We start from the raw sequence: 21,495 nt of genomic DNA on the forward strand, positions 1-21,495 counted from the left end.
GATGCAACTGAGCATGTGGTTCATCTGGGGAGACTCATCAATAGGATCTATTCTAGGAAGTATGTGAAAGTTAAGATTTGAGTTTTCACCATGTGACCTACTCAGAATTAGAAAAGCTTGATTCCCTCCCTTTTATAATAAGTTGTGGGAAGTAGTGTAATATCACCATTAGACCACTAATAAAGTAGGTATTTTATTTGTGGGAGATGAAAAATCTCTTGCACAAAAGACATAATAAGGATCTCTGTGTTACCAGACATAATAATATTTGATTGAAGATACACTCACCAAACCTCAGAGTCTCAAGAATTAGATCAGAAGAGACTACAAAGGACCTTAACCAGGATCCAAGAAATAATAGTGCACACAGGAAGCAAAAGCAGAGTTTCAGACTTCTATGATGATTTTTTCTTGTTCGTGGATTATGATAAGAAAGCTGGCTCATTTTTGTTCGTTTGTCTGTTTGTTTTTGTTTCTATTTAATTGGGGTTTAGGTTTTAATGAAACTAAATTAAACTATCAATTGTTGCATCTTTTGATTTCCAATAATAGAAGTTTCTACAATATCAGGAATAGGGAAAGAGAGGAAGAGAATAAGGAACCTAGAATGTCACTGAACTGAAAGATCTGACTTAAATCTCCTACTCTGTAACAGGTTTTCTTTCCAATGTTGGGCAAGATCTTCAAAGTCCCTCAAAGGCTTAATTTACACTAACTTATATCGAATACTCCTGAGGAGACAGGCCCAAATCAAACTTTGCCTCTGTTTTCCACCTGTAAAAGGGGCACGAACAGTATGTGCAATCAGCATTGTGAGGGATAAAGAAGAAGGTGAAGAACTCACACTGTGAAGATTATAAAATATTCATGTAATGGATTGTCTCCAAGCTGTTCAAAGAATGTTGAAGGCTTTCATATAATATCAAATAGATTTAATCTAGAATGTTGCTCACTGTTTACATTGTACAGTGTCTGGTTTTGGCAGCAGTTAGCTGCAACAGGAAATTGAGTCACTAAACAATGAAATAAACTCTTTGAACAATGTCTTCTGGTGTCTTCTGGAGGTGGATTTTCATTCATTTACTTTTGGCCTGTTGAGACAAAGAGGAAACCCCATTTTAAAATGTCTTTTTGATTAAAAGTATTTTTATTTTTTTTTTTTTTTTTACGTTTGGATAGTCACCTCTTTCCCCAGACTGAAAAGGAAGTTATTTAATGTTTTTAATCTTTTTAATCATGAGCCAAGACAAAGCAAGGGAAGTTATCAGACACTTCACTTTCATTTACATAATTGCTACGTGGAATGGGAAATTTGCTTATGCAGAAAAGGAATATGAGGCTTATTAGTGACGAGCATCTTCAGAAGAGAGGGTGCTCCTTGACATACAGTGCGGTTGCAGGATATGGGTGATACCAGGGAACATATTTCATGTTAGCCAGCCAATTAATGAAAAAAATAAGTGAACTGAACTGAATTTAGTGCTTGCCTGTGTCTGTGAGTTTGCTTATCTGGTGACTGCACAAATAAAGTCTGATGGCCACTCATATAGAAAACCAAAACAGTGAATACAAACTTGGAGAAGTATAAGAAGAGGTGTAATACTTCTATTCCATATAGTATGATCACTATAGTGGATAAAAAAGACAAAAAAAAATCCTTTTTTCCTTAAGCATTTGAGTCTATCAGCAGCCTGGAGAAAAGGGGGAATGCAGATATGTGAAGAAGCCAGCCTATTCCTGCATAGAAGTTTGATTGCATTTGCTTTTACCTCTTGATTCAAGTGGCTGATCCATACAGTATGTTGGTGGAGCTCTTGTACAAACAAGTAATTATCAGATTCCACCCTATTTTCCTAAAAGAATTCATGGGAAGGCAATGCCTCCATGGGGATTAGTCACAGAGCTTGCATACTTTATAATCCACTTAAAAGTTTATTCTTCTCTGACCCAAACCGAACAATGAAGGCACCTCATTTTTATGTCACTCGCATTTCTGCAAACATAGTTAAACACAGACCAAGAGGACCTCAGCACTATCCTCGATTTGAAAGATCAGAAAGTGGACTTAAACAAGTGGAAAGCTAAAGGTTGAGTAACAGATGTGACAGAATGAGTTGAGTGATGTCTCCTCTTTTTCACTAGATGATCTTGGACTCTTTGTTACTGCAAGTTTTGTGACAATCTGAGTACAAGCTAGACTTAGTTTTCAACTGCTGCTGAAAAGGAAGAGTACGAAGGGAAAAGCCATCCCCAGCTTGGAGGAGTTCAACCTTACAAAACATCCCAGTAGATTGCAGCAGAAAACAAGCAAAATCACTCCAGTATAGGTTACTATTTAAAGCGTGCAGGCTTGAGTTGAAAACCACCCCTCTTTCATATATTTTGAGAGAGTTCCCAGAAATGACCCAAACTAAATGATTCAACAATATTCTCAAGGAGGAAAGCACAGCTGCACTGAAGAAAGAGCTGCTGTTCCAACACAAGCTCTCTTCAGAGGTGCTGACCCAGCTTTAGATGAATTTTTTCTTGAAACTGATGCACTTGTATTTCTTTTCCTGACAGAGTATTTTCTCAAAAAGACATACAAGTCCACAGTAAAAGTGTGAGGGAAAAAATAGCTGAATTTGAGTAATTTCAGCCATACAAATGTAAAAATTAAGCAAATGGCAACAAGGTATAAAAGAAACATTTACCAGGTGTTGATGGTAGTGTGCTTCAAATAGTTCATTTAGTTGCAGAAATTAAGATTCAGTCAGTTGCTTGGCCTTAATTCTGGCTGATTTAGACACATTTTCTGCAGTATTCAGTCCTGCCAAGAAACTTTTTGCCCTGATGCTCTCAGAACAAAACAAAACAAAACAAAACAAAACAAAACAAAACAAAACAAAACAAAACAAAACAAAAACCTACAACCAACCAACAAAGCAATAACAACAACAACATGAAAAGAGAACAGAGAAAGAATGTTTTTCTTTTTCAAAGAAAAATAAAGCCTAATTGTTTTGTTTTGGTTCTAGTTTACTGAACTGACCATTTTCGAAAAAGTCCTGAGCTTCTAACAACCACTTCTTGCTCCAGAAAGATCTGCTGGCTGCATAATGCTTCAGAGAACCAGGATACTTTGCCTTTGCCCAGATTTAGATATAGAATATTATTGGATGAGGAGGTGTGTATTAACCACCCAGCTTTAGGAATATGGAGTCAGCATTTGCCCAGAGAGGTGGTGGATGCCCCATCCCTGGAGACATCCCAGGCCAGGCTGGACGGGGCTCTGAGCAACCTGATCTGGGTGAAGATGTCCTTGCTCATGGCAGGGGTGACACTGGGGGAGCTTTGAAAGTCCCTTCCAACCCAAACTTTGCTATGATTCTATTATTTTAATCCAGTCACATGTAATTTGCATAGTACCACAGACCAAGTGTCTGATAGAGCTGGAACAGGAGTTTCTAGTTTCAAGTTTGGTGCTGAAGTCATTGGAACAGGATTAACATTTGTGCCAAGGTTTTATTCTGTCCTTCTCAAGTCTATATTTTTTTGTAATAAGTAAGGGAGGAGCCCAAACTCTTCATAAAACACTGGTTAATCACCTATCTGATTGTGCATGTCTTCAATTTCAAGCTTGTTTTGTTAAATTATTTCACAATAACAACACTGTTGCCTTCCAAATATAAGATTATTTCAGTTATTACTATTGTTACAAGGTTGGCTTACAAATTGTTAGGGTCAATGTGAGGGAAACCCTTGAAGAGCTCTCTGTAGAAAGTTGCATCTACCATTTTTGTTTGACATATTAAGCCTCTGCTGCTGTTTACTTGCTCAAGACTAGCTGTCCAGGTAGGAGTGTGATTCAAAATATAGACATGTGATAGGAAGTGCAAGGGGAAAGCACCTGTCTTCAGTGCGCAGAAGAAAATGAGTAGTAATACAGGAAGAGCAATGTGATAGAAATTACTGAATATCAGTTGTGCTTTCTAAAATGTCTGTCCAGAAAGTCAATAAGAGCTAAATACTAACTACAGTGTTGGGATGGTTGTTGTGTTGTATGGATAAACACTGCAGTTCTGAAGGTCTCTATCTGCTAAACTCCTTCAACTCATGACTTGTTTGTATTTCTCCTATAAACAAAATAAATTTTAGGTCTAACCTCTGAATTCAAACTTTTAGTCTGAAAGAGAGCAAAGAAGTATTCAAGATGCTAAAATACCACAAAGTTGAGCATCATCAAAAGAAATTTTTTTCTTAAGACAATGAGCCTCTGAAACTTGCTGACACCAAATACTTTTGAATTTGGTAACAGTGGACAAAGATGCATAAGAATATATAGATATTGGAAAGTTTTGTGAAGCAGTGGAACAGGCCGTTCAGGGAAGTGGTTGAGTCACCATGGCTGAAGTGTTTAAAAGGATCATACATGAGGTTCTTAGGGACATGGTTTAGTGCTAGGTTTAACTTAGGTTGTAGTTGGACTTGATGATCTTGATGGTCTCTTCCAACTGAAGTGATTCTATGATTCTATGATCTCAATAGGGATATAAAAAGTAAAGTGAACTGATTGGATGTTAATGCATACCTCAAGAAATTCATCTGCATGTGGAACACTAAGGAAGTAACTAGATGTCCAGTACAATATTCCACATCTTTTCCCAGAAACCAGGAAAGTTTGAACAGCTCACGCAGTATTTGTTATAAAATAGTGATGATTTAGTTATGAGAAATCGTATAATCTTCCATCTTGCTTCCTTACTTCCTTTCCTTTCCTTTTTTTAATTTTTTTTCTTTATATTTTTTGTTTTGTTATTATTCTCCTTTTAATTTGTGAAGGTTTTTTAACATTTCTGCTAAAGGTTCTTGCCAAGCCTGTTTTGGATGCTTTCCAGTTTCCTCATTTTTTCATTCTATTTGCTAGTGTGAAAAGTTCCAATCAAGTCTTTAAATTTCTTCTATTAATTTTATATAAGAACAAGCTAACTCTTAGTCTTTTCCCCATGATTCATACCCACAGGTTCTTATATGATTTCCCACGGCTCTCATATTCAAGGACAGCCACCATTACAAGGACATGGGCATGTGGAAAAGGCTTATGCAAAATGCACTGTAATTTTTTTTCCTTCTTAATATTTGTAGAACAATCTTAACCTAAATCACTATTCCCAGGGCAATGGAAAACAACATTTCCTTGATTTCCAGCATTTGCAAAAGTATTGAAAAGGGAAGGGACTTGTGTGTGTGGTTTTTGCTTTTGTTGAGGGTTTAGATTGCGGGGTGACAGTCAAACCCTGACAGATGCATTGTTAACCTCCTTTCCCCCCGGTTTCCCCCTTTTGCCCCTCCCTCTCCCCCCTTCCCACTAAGGACAGGCAATCGGGAGGGAAAGAAGGACAGGGAAGAGAGGAGTTGGAAAAATTAAAAATGTTTTACTAATGCTACTAATAAGAACAGAGAAAATAATACAAAATATACAAAACCAATCTTGTAAGTCTCAGCAACTGCAGAGCCAGCACCCAAAGTCCTGGATTGGACTCTGTAGCCAACTGAAGCTGGATTCAGTCTCTCACTAGGCCTCAGTTCACAGGGAAGACTAGCAAGGTCCTCTCCTAATGTTGGTCATAAGCAGAAGGGAAAAGGGAAAAGGGCAAAGTGACGAGATCCTCGTGATCTCCCACTTTTATATGAAGTATTCACGTGAATGGAATGTTATACACCGTTGGTCAGTTTCCTGGTCACCGGTTTCTCATTGCCCCTCTCGCGAGATGTCCATCCGTGCTTATCAATAAGTTTGCATTCCATTACTAGGTTTACCAAAACATGTATCTGGTTCTCCAGGAACATGCAACTAATATGAAGGCTTTACCTGACAGGCAAAATTCACTAAAAGAGAAACTTGTTTTTTAACAAAACCAGGACAGCTTTACTTTTTCTCAACCCACTATTTTTCTCACTTTTACTCTTCTGGTTGTCTCACTCATTCCACTGAGCAGGGAGATGAGCAAGTGGCTGTGTGGAGAAAGTCCAGCACAGGGCAACAAAGATGATGGAGTGGAGCATCTCCTGTATGAGGAAAGACTGAGGGAACTGGGGTTCTTTAGTTTGGAGAAGAGGGGACTGAGGGGTGACCTCATTGATGTTTATAAATATATAAAGGGTGAGTGTCACGAGGATGGAACCAGGCTCTTCTCGGTGACAACCAATGATAAGGCAAAGGGTTATGGGTTCAAACTGGAACACGAGAGGTTCCACCTACATTTGAGAAGAAACTTCTTCATGGTGAGGGTGGCAGAGCCTGGCCCAGGCTGCCCAGGGAGGTTGTGGAGTCTCCTTCTCTGCAGACATTCAAACCCGCCTGGACACCTTCCTGTGGAACCTCAGCTGGGTGTTCCTGCTCTGGTGGGGGGGTTGCACTGGACGAGCTTTTGAGGTCCGTTCCAATCCATGACATTCTGTGATTCTGTGGTGCTTAGCTGCTGGCTGGCGTTAAGCCATGGCAGTACTTTATAGGTGTTTTTCTGATTACTCTACTGCAATATTTGCTAGTTACAATCTCCAGTCTGTCCTTCTCTCAGACTTTCCTACCACCAAAATCCAGAGGAACAATGCACTTAAGCGTTCCACCTCTTAATTAAAAAGCAGCAACAGGAATGATGGGTTGTTTCCAAAGTTATGTTACTTGAATATATACTATCCATTTTATTATTCTGTGAGAAACTGTTTGAAAACTAGGAAGGAAGCTGTAAGCAGCTGCAACATAGGCCTGATCTATCATCTCTGTGAACTCTGTAAGAAGTTATAATACCTCCAGGAAATTACCCCATGGACTTCAAGTAAAATCTTGCAAATCATGTGTCCTGAATACTGTCAGTTTACATCAGAAAGGTGTATTTGTCTCATGGATCGCACTTGGGATCGCTGCTTCCAAAATTATCAGGAACGTTAATAGATAATTTTAGAGGTAGAAGAAAAAGAACCAATATTTTATTAAATATTTAGAAAAAAACTGGTGACCATGATCATCACTACAGAAAAGATATCTAGGGAAATATCTGCATCGTTTCTCTATTGTGGAAGCTGTTAAAGACTTATATACCAGGTTCAACAGTATTTTCCAGCCGAGTTAGATATAACAGTTGAAAGAAGTGTGATGAGTATTGTAATAAAACTCAGAGTTCAACATGGCAGCTGCAGGCTGGTTAAATGAGAGACAAAAATAAGGAGAACTTAATATGTGCGAAACTGATACACAAAGATGCTTCATGATTTATCTATTGTCTTTCAAGAAGACAGTGATAGCATGGAAATCCAGATCTCTTCAGTGCTGTCTAAATAGTGCTAATGTAGCCATATATCACTACAATGTGGTGTCCAATACAATGACAGTGCATATGTTTGGTAGTAAACAAAGGATTTTCTTTACACTAGATGTGAGTTCATTCCCAACTGATTTTCAGGATTATCTTGAGCAATCTGCTATAACTTTGTCCAACCATATCTTTGTCCAAGTTTACTCACTATAGAGTAGTGGTAATAAGACTTCTTTGGCACGCTTATTTGTCTTGGAGAGGTAAAGGCGTTTAAAACGTTGCGTATTGGGGAGTTTATATGAGATTTTTTGGATAGACGGGATTTGGCCCATTTCAGTTTCAAATTCTTAGACAGGTGTTGTTGAGCAAGGTAGGTAGGATTAGATTCAGGACTCTTTATCTTATATTGCTTAGTCCATTTAAGAGCTTACTGCAGGACCATGATATGTGTGCAGAGTTTATCCAAATAAAAAGACAAGACTATTTAGAAAGTGACAACAGATCCCTTTTTTGAATGATCATAAACTTAGACTGAAGGCGATGGATAGCCTTACCAGAAGCAGCCTGAAGAAAGAGAATAGCCAATGATACTCTTGGAATATCACAGAAAAAGAGAACAGTAACGCAGTTTAGTGAAATCCCAGACAGAAAGCCAAATGGCTTGTGCCTGACATGCATTGACAAAGTATGATCAGTCTCTTGTTGATTTATGTGCATCTGTGATCCAGATGAAGCTACAGGATTTCAATTGAGATAATGTGCTTAATTAAAAAAAAAAAAAAAAAAAGAGTATTGATTCAATGGCAAAAGTTGATGGCATCTAATTTGAGAAGGAAATAAAAAAGAAAAAATAATTCTATTGAATTTTGGTGTTGAGCTGTATAGACAGTTCACCAATTAAATCACTAATCAGACAAGAGCTGGCTGACCTAGGAAAGGAGCAATCTTGTGTCTCAGCTGGATGGGAAGTTTTAAAATATCTCTCAAAGGAATATTTAAATGATACAAAACATAAAGCAGAACAATTTGGGTTTCAATTAACCTTATGTTTTATATGGAAAGAGTTCTTATTATAGATTAACAATGTAGTTTGATTATTTGGTAGCTACTGCATAATGATTTTTTTTATTGTTATTTTTAACAGAAAATGTTTTTCAGCAAACGAAACTGCAGTTTATTTTGGTATGCATGTATGTTAGTATTTAGGTTAAATTTTTATTACTTTAGCCTCTTTAATAAGCAGACAAATCTTTGTGCGGTTTTGCTTGAGTATCCAAGTGCCACCTGTCTGTTTCAAGGGTTCTGATGACACTTATGTTGAAAATATGACACATTGACATAACTTACCTGTGGCCTGATTCTGCCAATTTCCATCACACTGACTGCCTTTCTGGAGGCCGGTTTATATTTCTTTGCCTTGAGAAACCAGTGCTGTATGTGTGAAATACCTCCATAACAAAGATTGTATAATAATTTGTGGAAAGAATTGGCATCAGAAGAGGATCAACTGATTTATAGCTCATTATCTTGCCCTGGAAACTCAGAAAGTTCTTCTATCGCTTTCATGGGCAGGTAAGGATTTATGTGTGGTTTTGCACTTTATCCCACTGTATACAAATAGCAAATCTAGTGGTCGAAATCACAGACCATCTGGGCACTGGGATCAGATTCCTCCTGAATGAGAAAGGGATCTGATTAGGTCCACTTGAATGTGGAGGAAGAATATCTTGTGAATGTGAATGTGACAAACCCACCTTGAACATCACACTAGAAATAGAACCTGTAGACTGTAGAATGAAGGATCCTCAGCTGTAGCAGCTGCAGCTGAGGAATCAGGGCCTTTGTATCTAACAACTCTGAAGACTGATCATAGAAATTATATGAAAGACCTTCTAACTGGTGTTGTACACAAAGAGGAAAAGTACTGCCAGACTTCGTAGCCTTTTTTGTGTGTTTACTTTTGTGATCCAGAGTGGAATTCAGAAACCTCTATTTCAATATGTAGGTAACTTGCCTGGCTTTTCAGAAACACTAACCAGCAGTGGTGGCTTCTTCCAGTGGGAGATTGAGATCCTTCACTCCAAATCTTCAGGCTTTATATTTTACAGGGGAATCTTAGGGACTACCTCTTAAATCTGACAAATTAGATTTATTGTCAGATTTTTTTATCAGACTGTCACAAAGTGTTTTACATATTTAATTCACGGAAATTTACCCTCTGAGTAAAGTGCAGCTTGCTATAATGCTGAATATAATAGTTTCGTAAGTGTACTACCTCCATCCATCACCTTCTTGAATGCAGCAGTCATTGCATCAGTACATTAGGAGAGCATTTAGTTCCCAATCCATACCATTGATTCGAGGACTCGAAAGTGTTACAGTCCCATCTGCGAAATCTTTAATTTTCAGTTTGACATAAAGTCTGTGATTTTAGCTCAGGACTTTTCTGATTCAGTAGTTTTTGTGTCTGTGAAGTAGATATATTCATATTTCTGTATGTATTTCAACTCTTACATATCTGAATATTTAAACATTTGGGGTGTTCCAGCTGTCAAAACATCATGTGAGCAGTGGTGAGAAAAGTGGAAAGAAATCTTCCCATCAGCAACCAGAGGAAAAGACCAGCTGAAATGAAATTCTGGAAGTATTCTCTTTCTTCTGTGTGCATCAAGCATTTACACAAAGAGGTTGTGAGGTTATGGTGGTTATAATGAGGAGCAACTATCTGCCTGATGTCTGGAATGAGTTAACTTTAAACAATCGATTATTATTATTATTATTATTAATCCTTATTTCTGCCAGAATAGTTCTAAACTTCCTGGAAGGTCAGCACAACAGCCTGAAATTGTCTTGTGATGCTGAAATTGCTATTTAGTGTTTGGGGTTTTTAAAAGGCACTTCAACTCTTCATTTGCCATATTTAGGACTGGATTAATTTTTATCCATCTTTTCGCATTACACAGAAATGCAGAGTGACATTGACACTGGAGGCAGTTCTAAAACATTTGCCTAAATGGTGTAAATTGACATTTATACAAATGGACATTAGACATGAAAGTGAAATCTTCTCATTTTTGAGCTCATTAGGAGATGTATTTTTCTCTAAGTCTCTCTCCCAGAATTTAATTTTAGTATTGGATCTTTTTTTTTGCTGCAGTTCTTCAATGTTAAAATCCAGATAATTTTCTGACAGTGCTGTTTCTTTTCTCTCTTTCACTTGGTACAACAGTACTGGGGCAGAGAAGGCAAACTCAAAACACTAAGAGCTCTGCTACAGTACATGTCCTGGTGGACAACAGGGTGACCATGAGCCAGCACTGTGCCCTTGTGGCCAGGAAGGCCAATGGCATCCTTGGGTGTATTACAAGGGGTGTGGTCAGTAGATCGAGAGAGGTCCTCCTTCCCCTCTACTCCGCCCTGGTGAGACCCCATCTGGAATATTGTGTCCAGTTCTGGGCCCCTCAGTTCAAGAAGGACAGGGAACTGCTCGAGAGGGTCCAGCGTAGGGCAACAAAGATGATTAAGGGAGTGGAGCACCTCCCTTATGAAGAAAGGCTGAGGGAGCTGGGGCTCTTTAGTTTGGAGAAGAGGAGACTGAGGGGTGACCTTATTAATGTTTATAAATATATAAAGGGTGAGTGCCACGAGGATGTGGTCAGGCTCTTCTCAGTGGCAAACAATGATAGGACAAGGGGCAATGGGATCAAGCTGGAACACAAGAGGTTCCACTTAAATTTGAGAAAGAACTTCTTCTCAGTGAGGGTAACAGAGCACTGGAACAGGCTACCCAGGGAGGTTGTGGAGTCTCCTTCCCTGGAGACATTCAAAGCCCGCCTGGACACCTTCCTGTGCGACCTCACCTAGGCGTTCCTGCTCCAGCAGGGGGATTGGACTAGATGATCTTTTGAGGTCCCTTCCAATCCCAAACATACTGTGATACTGTGATATTTATTAGATACAGTCACTTTCTGTCCCAAAGTCCCCCCTCCTGATGTACTTGGCGGGAACTGTACATTGGCTCTTATTTCTCCAGCTTGTTACGAATTTCTCCCATATGTTAACACAGATATGTGTGCATCAACTGTAACTGCTGAGTACCCAAGTCCAGAAAACCAGAGAAAGCAACCATCTCAGTGTCTGGTCTGGGAGAATCTTTTATAAGGAAGAAATGAAATTTCCAGTTGAAGTTTGCAACAGTTACCACTATTTGATTAGTTGTGGTTATGACCTATAACTAGCTCTTATTTAAGAAGGCATATGGTTCCAACAGATGGCAAAGGAAAAAACAAACAAACAAACAAAAAAAACCAAACAAGTTAAATAAACAGGGCTATTTGCACAAGATTTTCTGCTATCCTTGGTTATATTTTGCAGTAGGGTGCAGAGGTTCTAGAAAGAGGGCATACTGTTCATTCAAGGAATGCCCTCATGTCTTCATTTTCTCTAATAAATAGAAACATTAGTATGGGCTGTAAGTGTTTAAGAATTTTAGCAACAGTTGAATAAATTAGGTGACAAGGAAATTTAGAAATTAGAAAATCCATAGATAGTTTGTAGGGACTCCAAACACGAACCAGCTCTCCTTGTGAGGTTAGTGGGAATTTCAGATGCTGAAGATCAAGAGGCAGGACAGGCCAAAGTGTGTGTCTGTATGGTGAGGGAGGTAGCCATCCACTAGGTAGATCTGGGTTATGTTTATAGCTATAAACCAGGGTCATGTGTGCTGTAGAGATCACTTCGATTATTAATAGGTGGTGCTACAGATAGTTCAGACTGAGGTTTTAAAGTCAATACTATCTAGACCCTTTTATTATCATGCTCCCTGCTCACTCATGTTAACAGACTTTTTGATTGCTTCCAGTTCACTTCAGGGGGAGGTCATCTATCTATCAGTTTAAACTACCTTCTGCTGTGATTTACCAGGAGTTGACTTTACACTAAAGCAGATTAGGAAAGATCACATGAACCGCTGACACATGTCTGTGTGGGTAGTAACATAAGGATTGTGGGTAGGGAGGTTTCAAAATGCTCACAGTTCTTTCTCAAGTGAGTGTGTTGCAATGCCCTTTATCTGTGCATGAGTGACCTGGGAGAAAGAACCCATCTACGTTCAAAGGTATCGTATGTCTTTGAGATTTTCTTGGTGGCAATTCAAGTATAGAGACTATGATGTATTCCCTGTGGCTCTGCATCAATCTGAAATACAAATGTTTAAGTGTGCACTGTTATTTGTAAAGAAATACTTGCAGTAAAGCTCTGTTAACAACTGCAGCACCTTGATTTTGCCACCTTATTGAAGAACACCTCCTTCATTAAAGCAAAGGTTAGCAGAACTATGCTTTTCCATTTACCCGAATAGCATCATAACAACACTGCTTTTCTCAGACAACGAGAGATTCAAGAAGCTGTCAGCAATTGAGTAATTATCTTGTTTCCAGTGCTATAATCATAAAGGCATTAAAGAGGGTAGATCTGAAGTTAGATCTGTTTTCCATATGGATTTTTTTCCTGATGGCATAATCACTGCCTGTTCATTTTAGACCTCTCACACAATGCTCAATATACCACACGGAGATTATTCTGGAGAAAGCAGGATGTAAACCTGAAGTCATCTTTATAAAAAGCCATATTCCCTAGAGCTGTAATTTTATATTTGGAATTAAAAAATATGACTTTGTTCTCTGCCTAGCAGGGGGGAAAGGAAGCGATGTAATCTCTCCAGCAGCAGAGTGTCAGGACTGAGTCCTCACATTTCCTCCTTCCTTATTTTGAAAAAGTAGTAATTACTCTTACTTGTCTGCACTACTGAACAGAGGACAGAATCACGGCAAATCCTATCTCTGCTCTTTGTCAAACACAGAAGCTGAAGTGTACTAAGAGCAGAGGTAACACAGGGGTATAGATATGATGTTTTCCCTTGTAATTCTCAGCAAAGCTGAGAAAAAGTTGTATAGGAGAAAATTTAACATGTTTCCTCTAGGGAATAGAGATTTCACATTTCATTTAGGTCTTATGCTCCTTGTTGTGTAGGGAAATACAACAATACATAAAGTCATTCTTAGTAAAGTAGTAGATTTTAAAACAAACCAAGGACGGATTTCCAAGGCTTTCTTCATGCTTCCTGTAGCTGTTAGAAGCAGAATTGAAAAGTAATGTAAAGTGATATAATGATAATCACACTCACTATGCATACTCTGTGTAGTACTACAACTGAGAACCTCTTCCTTTCTAAGTGTTTGTTTTTGTTTTTGTTTTTTTTTTTTTTTTCTCCAGAAACTCTCTAAAACACGCTGCCTTTTACTCATGGCTTTGAAGATACCCTCCTATCATAGGAATATTACCTCATGCAAGTTCTGAGTCAGGGGATGTGCATTTAAATGTTTTAAAGCCCTGAAAAAATAAATACAAACAAACAAATATACAAATACAAACAAAACTCCAGCAGGTCATATTATATCAATATTCTTGGGCGAATCTGGGTTTCAGGTAGGAAAGTCTACTTGAAAAGGTTTTTTTGTTAACATTTATTCCATTTTTCTTTGGCTGCTATAGATATCAGGAACAATCACAATTGAAAATGTAGTTATTGGAAAGAATCTAGAGGTTGAGCTTAAAGTATGCTAATCACTTGCAGATTGTAGAGGGCATAAAAACCAGACAATCCTATTGCTTTGCAAGCAGCAAAGGTTTATACAACTTATGTGGCTCTGGAGAAATTGTTCATCATCATGTCCCAGGCAAGTCCCAAGACTTTGCCTGTTCAAAGTGTCTCCTTGACAGGAATCAGAGGTTGAGGTATGCCCGTGTCATTGTCAGCTGATTCTGCAAAACTGAGTTCATTGTTTACTCCTCGGAAATGTCGTTGACATAGAACGACTATGAGACTCCTCGAACCATTTTTACAGAGGTTAAAAAAACACTGATGAAAGGATGGTTGAAATAAAATAGATCTAAAAGGAAGATTGGAGATAATTTAGGTATGGTGAAAGCAGAGCAAGGATGCTATGAAAGCTCAGAGTTGAAAAATGAAGAAAGTAGGATATCTAGAGATGTAAATTGGAATAACTGGACAGTGTAGTTTGGGAGAAGGAGTGCTAATCTGTATGGTGTGTGTATTATATCTTAGAAAAGTCAAGGGAACAGTTCTGACCTGCAGAATATTATCAGCATCAGCCTAGAAATGGCATCCTCTCCTTGCATGAACAGAGGTGGTGGGGAAATAACATAAATGAGAACATTTGAAAAATCACAGAAATTCAGGTCCTGTCACAGCTTTGCACGAGCTGAGGGATGCTACCAGTCTGGTCAGGCAATACTTTCAGTTGATGTATCAGTGGGTCCTTCAAGTAGAAGTGCAAGCTATTCTGGTATATCACACCTCATCAAAACACAAACAGAGTAGCACGTTAGTCAACTAAAGCTGATTTCATTATCAACTTTATCAAATTATACCTACTTTGAACAGCAAAGCTATGATTAAGTGAGTTTAACTAGATGTCGCATGCCTCAGTAGGGGACTATGATGTCTGGTGGTGTCTTTCAGGTTCTAGTGCTTTTTGTTGAGGATGTCAAAACACATTTTCTTATCTGTTGCTTACTTCTTTTTACTTTCCTATCCCGACTCTCATTATATGTTCTGAGGCATTTCTATTCTATTCTATTCTATTCTATTCTATTCTATTCTATTCTATTCTATTCTATTCTATTCTATTCTATTCTATTCTATTCTATTCTATTCTATTCTATTCCATTCCATTCCATTCCATTCCATTCCATTCCATTCCATTCCATTCCATTCCATTCCATTCCATTCCTCTTCAGGGGCTTTCACACATCTGCTACAGACACCCACCATCATCCTCCCAGTGCCTTCCTCCTGGCAGTGGTCATCAGAACAATACAGTTTCTGTTCTTGCTAAATTAGGCTGAAAATTTAAGTAACAAATTTTTTTACAGGTCATCTACCTATCAGTTTCTTCATTTTAAGATTATCTGGACAGGTGTTTTCAGGTACTTCCAGGTTCTAAATAGCAAAGCCTCTCTCTGATTCTTTAGAGGGATTAATAGTTTTTGTATGATGTGCAGCAATAACACCTAGAAACTTCCATCTATAGAAACTTCCAGATAGGAAAATTAGGCAGGCTAGAGTGTATCTGGAGGAGCTTGGTAAGCTGGATATGGAGACAGCAGGAAAGCAGGACATGATATACTGACTGGTCTGTACCAGTAGCCTATGCTACATGTATGAAGACATGCACAACTGCAAAGAGACGTTTTTTTCATTTTCTTTTTTTAAAATGACATTACTCAGTAGCCTCTAAAGGGATTGCTAGAGGTAGTGGTGGGATTTCCTACTGAAACAATAGAAAGAGAGAGATGCATCAATAGGCTTTTCTCATTCTCTTAAATTAATGGTTGTGGAACACAACCATTCTTTTCCTGCCTGCAATTGTTCTTACAGACCTGAGAGGTCTTCAACTCTCCAGATAATTCGAAAACCTATTCAAGGCAGAGAAGATAAGCAGTAGATAGAATGGCCACTTCGGAAAAGGAGACAGGAAAAAAGGATTCCTTCTAACTGAAGGGACATTGTAGTGTCACAAATAAATCTCACAACAGGGAAATTTACCGAGCAAAAGCTCATTACCAGAAAATTAGACTTTCTCTGTTGAGTTCACTGAAGCCCAAGACTTTGTGAAATAAAGAGCTAAATGCAGGTCAATATAGCCTTAGCTGCAGCACTCACCAGGGAGTAAGAGCTCTCAGCAGTTTCCACATACAACATCGGTCTTCTTTGGACCACACATGACTGCAGAGCAGCACAGGCAGAGCTCAGAGCTGTTTGCATAACTGAGGCTGTGCTGGAAAGAGAATTTGGAAAACTGAAAGTTTCGAGCTTCTTTCTCACACCATCCTGTATTTTGTGCTAAAGGAGAGAGGTGCTTGTGTGAATACAGGGGTACATCTGCTACATCTCACAGAAACACTCTGAACCTTATTGCCACTATCTGTTAGCAAACAAGTCTGTAGCTTTAAAGAGACATGAATGTCAGAACGTATCACGGGAACTAAGGCAAGTCTGTAAAAGTTACTGGGATGACATTTTCACAGAGTAGACTAAAGAAGAGTATGTTTGGTACAGGTACTACTTCTTGTTAGTGAAAGAAGCTGGAGCACAGTCATACAGCCTGGTCCCTGTCTGTACAATGAAGTGCAGAATACATCAGTGAATGCTACTGCCCGAAGGGAAACATCTACAGAGATGTTCATTCCTCTTTGCTTTGAGAGGCAGGATGCCTGCATTACTGAAAGTTTTACTGAGATATGTTCATGCTGCCAAGTGCTCCTATGAGAAGACTCCTGCCACAGCCTTATGTCATACTTTAAGAGAAAAAGAAGCAGGCTGTGGCAATTAAAGTAGGCAGGGATGGGTCATGTTTATGGGATGATCACGCATTCGTATGCAGTTCTCTGCCAGAATTCTGCAAAGGTAGATCTCTCTGCTTAAGACTGACCAGTATTTGTGTCTACAGTATCACAGAATCACAGAATCTACTGGGTTGGAAAAGACCTCAGAGATCATCCAGTCCAGCCCTTGGTCCAACTCCAGTCCATTGACCAGATCATGACACTAAGGGCCATGTCCCATCTCAGTTTAAAAACCTCCAGGGACGGTGAGTCCAGCACCTCCCTGGGCAGCCATTTCAATGCCTGACTACTCTCTCTGCAAAGAATTGCTTTCTAATCTCCAGCCTGAATTTCCCCTGGTATCATGTTCAGTCACACTGATTTGAGAGAACCTTAACCATTGTAGCATGTCTTTGACGTTCACCTTTCCAATTAGAGAAATAATTATTTATGACACCTTGCAATCTAGCTCCTAAAGCAATTACACACTAGGAGGCATCTGTATAGGAAGTGTGTTTGAAGAGAAAATGACATTAAACTTCCTGTCCTAGAAGAGTAGCAGTATATCAATATCCAAATCAAATAACATAAAGCTTCCTTTGTCTGTCAGATAGGAATAAGAATGAATTATAACTCTAATGTGATTTTTGCAGTGTCTCTAATATGATGGCATTTAAATTAAAATAAATATGACTGCACACTTTCGAAGAGCTAATTAGGCTGAAACATACTAGCTTAACTGGTGTAGCACAATGAAATAAATCTGTATCTATCCATGTTGTCTGGACTTACCCATAACTATTGTGCATGATATGTGATGGGAAGACAATAGCAGGGTGAAACACATAGGCTTTTCCTGGGTGTGTTTGGTAAAAGTGAGTAATAGGAAAATGATTTGAATGTATTCTGGATGACAGTCCTATAGCCCAGTTAATTAATTAGCTCGAGTCTTTCCCCTGTCACATTGTTTTCTGTTGTTTGTTTGTTTGATTGGTTGGTTTGGGTTTTGTTTTTTGTTTGTTTGTTTGTTTGTTTGTTTTTTAGAAGATGTTTCTTTGTCTGCATGATTCTGGTTGCAGCAGGTTGGAGCCAAAAAACCCTAATTATTATAATAACAAAACTCCATTCACTTGTTTACTGGAGCCTTCAGTACTGTGGTGTTGTTTTGGTTTTTTGTTTGTTTGTTTGTGTTTGTTTTTGTTGTTGTTTGTTTGTTTGTTTGTTTTTCCCCCACAGAATCATAGAATGTTCTGAGTTGGAAGGGACCCATAAGGATCACCGAGTCCAACTCCTGTCCCTGCACAGGACAACCCCACAGTTCACACCATGTGTCTGAGGACGTTGTCCAGTCTCAGTGTCCCTCTGGGTGAAGAACCTTTTCCTGATGTCCAACCTAAAGTTCCCCAGCATATCTTCCCTCCCATTTTCCTACTAACCAAAGTTCACCTCAGGAAATATTTAGTCGTCTATCAGTCTTAGCTCACTGACTTCTGATTGTAAATTATATGTGACTCTTGCACTGAAGAGCAAAGCAGTAGCTTTAGCACAGCAGAATAGAACTGTTCTGATTTGAAACTCTTTAAAAAAACAGCAGTCCCTGTGACTTTCTGACCTGGTCTTATATCTTAAAACAGCTCTTGGACTCAAACCAATTCTGCAATGGCCCAAATTCCCAGAAGTACTTTCTGAAAAACTATTACTCTGTGTAAAAATCATGTGCCTGTTGGCTTCCTGATGATGACAGATCTCTCTCTCTTTGAAGGACTGAGACTAGTACACCTTTTTTATAAGCACACTGTACTAAGAGAGTTCCAAAATACCATTTGTTAAAGGACTGTATTTCAAAAGCTCAGATTCATACAGTGCTGAATTCTGGAAAGGGACAAAACTGTCTCCGAGTAAATTTTTCAAGAAGTTGTTGCTCAGGGGGTATGGAAGCAGAATTAGCAGGGGATTCTTGTTAACAGTCAAGACACAACTTGAAAGTACCTGACTTTGGTGTGCAGTTGTCCATTAAACAGCCACACAGTCTTTGAAGTCTCCTCTAGAACGGATTCATTGTAGTAAATGTTGCTGCCTCCAGCGTGGGTTTATATAGCTAAGTAAGTTACATGGTTTTACTCTCAGTGAAAGAAGAATTACTCAATTAGCAGTGAACTTCAAGCAAAAATTTACCTCAATCTAAAGCATGAACTTTTTGAGTTTTTTGTCACATGAATTATGTCTTAAATTCCATAGGCTTCATTATAACCAGAATAAAATGCATACACCAGAGGCACATAAAAGTTAGGAAGGACAAATCCCACCTGAGTATATGTGAAGTTCATTTGTGCTGATGTGATACATCAGCACACAGATGAAGCTGTTGACTGTTTGAATTCAGTGTGGAGAAGCTTTGGGTTTTGGTTCTTGAGTTCCTCACATTAATCCCAATTGTATGACCCAAATTGGAACCTCTGGTCAATGGCCTGAAGAATTAGACAGGACTTTTGGCAACTTGAAAAAAAAAAAAAAAACTACATTTTTATTATTTTGTATTTTAAGTTGTCTCTGCACTTCCAGGCTCTACATTCAGCATCTGCTATTGACTATTGTACCCCCTCCCAGGTTGTAACTACTGGGAGCACCAGAGATAACAAGGAAACTCACTGTTCTGAAAGATGCCCATTGTAGACAAAAAGTGAAATTTCACAGGTGACCACCCGCAGTCATCGTGGTGGCTGGGTAGCAAACCTCCCTGAAAGAAATTTGATGTTTTAGATTTTATTACAAGTAAAGTTAATAGGGTAAGTGCTGCCACAGGGTCAGCTATTCTCATTTTGAAATCTGGCCTGCCTATAGTTTAACATTTATGTTCTTTAAATACCATGTTTGGGATCCTGAAACCTATTATAACAATCTGCTCCATTCCATTAATTATTAAGAATGCAAGTGTTTAATTTCAAGTACCAATACAGCTGGCCTAGATAATCCTGAATTGGAAACATAGGAGTAAAAATAATTTCCATGCAGGAATCACACCATAAGTCTTTCTGTGTTCTGTGCAGGTGATTCCAGCCTTTGCTCAGCCTGCGTTCATGAAAACAATGTTTACAGCAGAATATTTCAGATTTTGTACAGAAACGAAGAGATCGTTCTTAATGAATCAATGACCTTCAGAGTGCACCTGCTTCTGGATGGTGAAAGGGTGAGTTGTCTTGGAATACATGTAAAATACAGGAGGGCTGGGGTTCCTTTCACCTAAATTTGCGTGTCCATTGCACAGATACCTCCATTTGTGAAGCGGTCATGAGGTCCCTGTGCTGTCACAGGTCTCGTCAATGTAGCTGGTGGAGGCAAAGCCGTGATTTATCTGATCAAATGCCAGCATTTGCATTAGAAGGAGATTGACCCTCCTGCACCCATCATTACTTATGCTGACAAGAATGCCTGTGGTGATTTGTTTATTTGTAAGTGCCAACATTATAAATGTCAACATTAGGTCAGATAGACTCTATAAACATTATACGACAAGTAGTCTACACTTTGGCTTTCCAGTGGAATACGATGTTGACATATTCTGATTAATCAGTACATAAAGTGTATCAACCAGAATTTGTCATTTGTACACTAGATTAGTCATTCTACATATAGGTGTGCATCAGCTTCACCTGAGAAAACCAGGAATCCTCTGCATCTTGCTAGGACCAGCTTCTACTCCTACCATCCATTACTGTATCCTCCTCCTCACCTCTCTTTGTGACTGGTTTTTGCTACAGTCTCTTACCACCATGCAGGGGTCTCCTTACCCTTTTCTTTAGTGCTTCTGATTGCAGGAGTGCATGGTAGAGTTGCTGGAGTTTACCCTCCCTATAGTCCATGTATGACCCCTTTACTTTCCGTTGTCTCTCAGCTAGAATGGGTTCATACAAGATCCTTCTCCCCATTCAGCATCCCCTCCTTCAGCCAACAGGAGCACCCACACAAGGGAAGTATGTGATCTGAACCACCCATCTTGTAGGGCACCTTTGGCTTTCTCTTACTGATATGAAATTGATATCTCACAATGATGTTCCCAGGAGCTACAAGGGAGAAGCAATCTCAGGGTATGGCAAGTATTGTTTTATTGGACGCCTACACAGAAAGGGGAGAAAGCATTCTTGTAGAATGGCACTCAACCCTGGCACAAAGTATCATCGCTGTGCTTTGCCACAACAAAGACTGGTACAGAGTATATGGCATTTGGTACTTGCTCTCATTGACAATGGGAGACACGACATTGGCTGTATTTGAAAAATCAGCATGCCATCAAGATTAGTTATGCAGCCAGCATGAATCAAATGCTGTGTACTGAACTTGAGGCCAGAGTTTCTCACCTGTCCTTCCTTGTTTAATTTCGTATTTCAGCATTAAGAGATTTAACATTTCTGTTTTGTCTGATTTCAAGCCATGTATATGTGGGTTACATATAGATCAAAATTAAAACAGCTGGAGAATCTACTTTAAGCTCATTTAACATGCTTCTCCTTCCCTCCCATCTTTTTCTTGGTGACTTTTTTTTTTTTTTAACACGGTGTCATCAGTTTATTCCTCCCTAGAATTGTTGTTTTGTGCTTATATGAAAAATAACTAAATGCAAATTTATAAATATTCATGAGAAGTATGTACCAACATGCTTAATTGAATATTAATTTTATCCTTCCTTAGAAGAACATCTCTGATTAAAAGTCCCTCCCCTCAAATTTTAGCAGTTCTTGATCTGCTGTGTGCATCACGCTTGTCTTTCCACAGGAGGTCTCCTGGGAAAATGACA

General features: G+C 38.8%; 1 protein-coding gene across 1 annotated transcript in view; it reads left to right on the top strand.

The window, feature by feature from the left end:
- Positions 1-21,495, top strand: part of FAM135B (family with sequence similarity 135 member B) — a 209,871-nt gene that overhangs the window by 109,667 nt on the left and 78,709 nt on the right. Inside the window, exon 4 of the mRNA XM_065831691.2 lies at positions 19,751-19,890. Coding sequence (XP_065687763.1) covers positions 19,751-19,890 — 140 coding nt within the window. The remainder of the gene's footprint in view (positions 1-19,750; positions 19,891-21,495) is intronic.

This window comes from Patagioenas fasciata, chromosome 2, assembly GCF_037038585.1.
Source record: "Patagioenas fasciata isolate bPatFas1 chromosome 2, bPatFas1.hap1, whole genome shotgun sequence".
In the NCBI taxonomy this organism is placed as follows: domain Eukaryota; kingdom Metazoa; phylum Chordata; class Aves; order Columbiformes; family Columbidae; genus Patagioenas; species Patagioenas fasciata.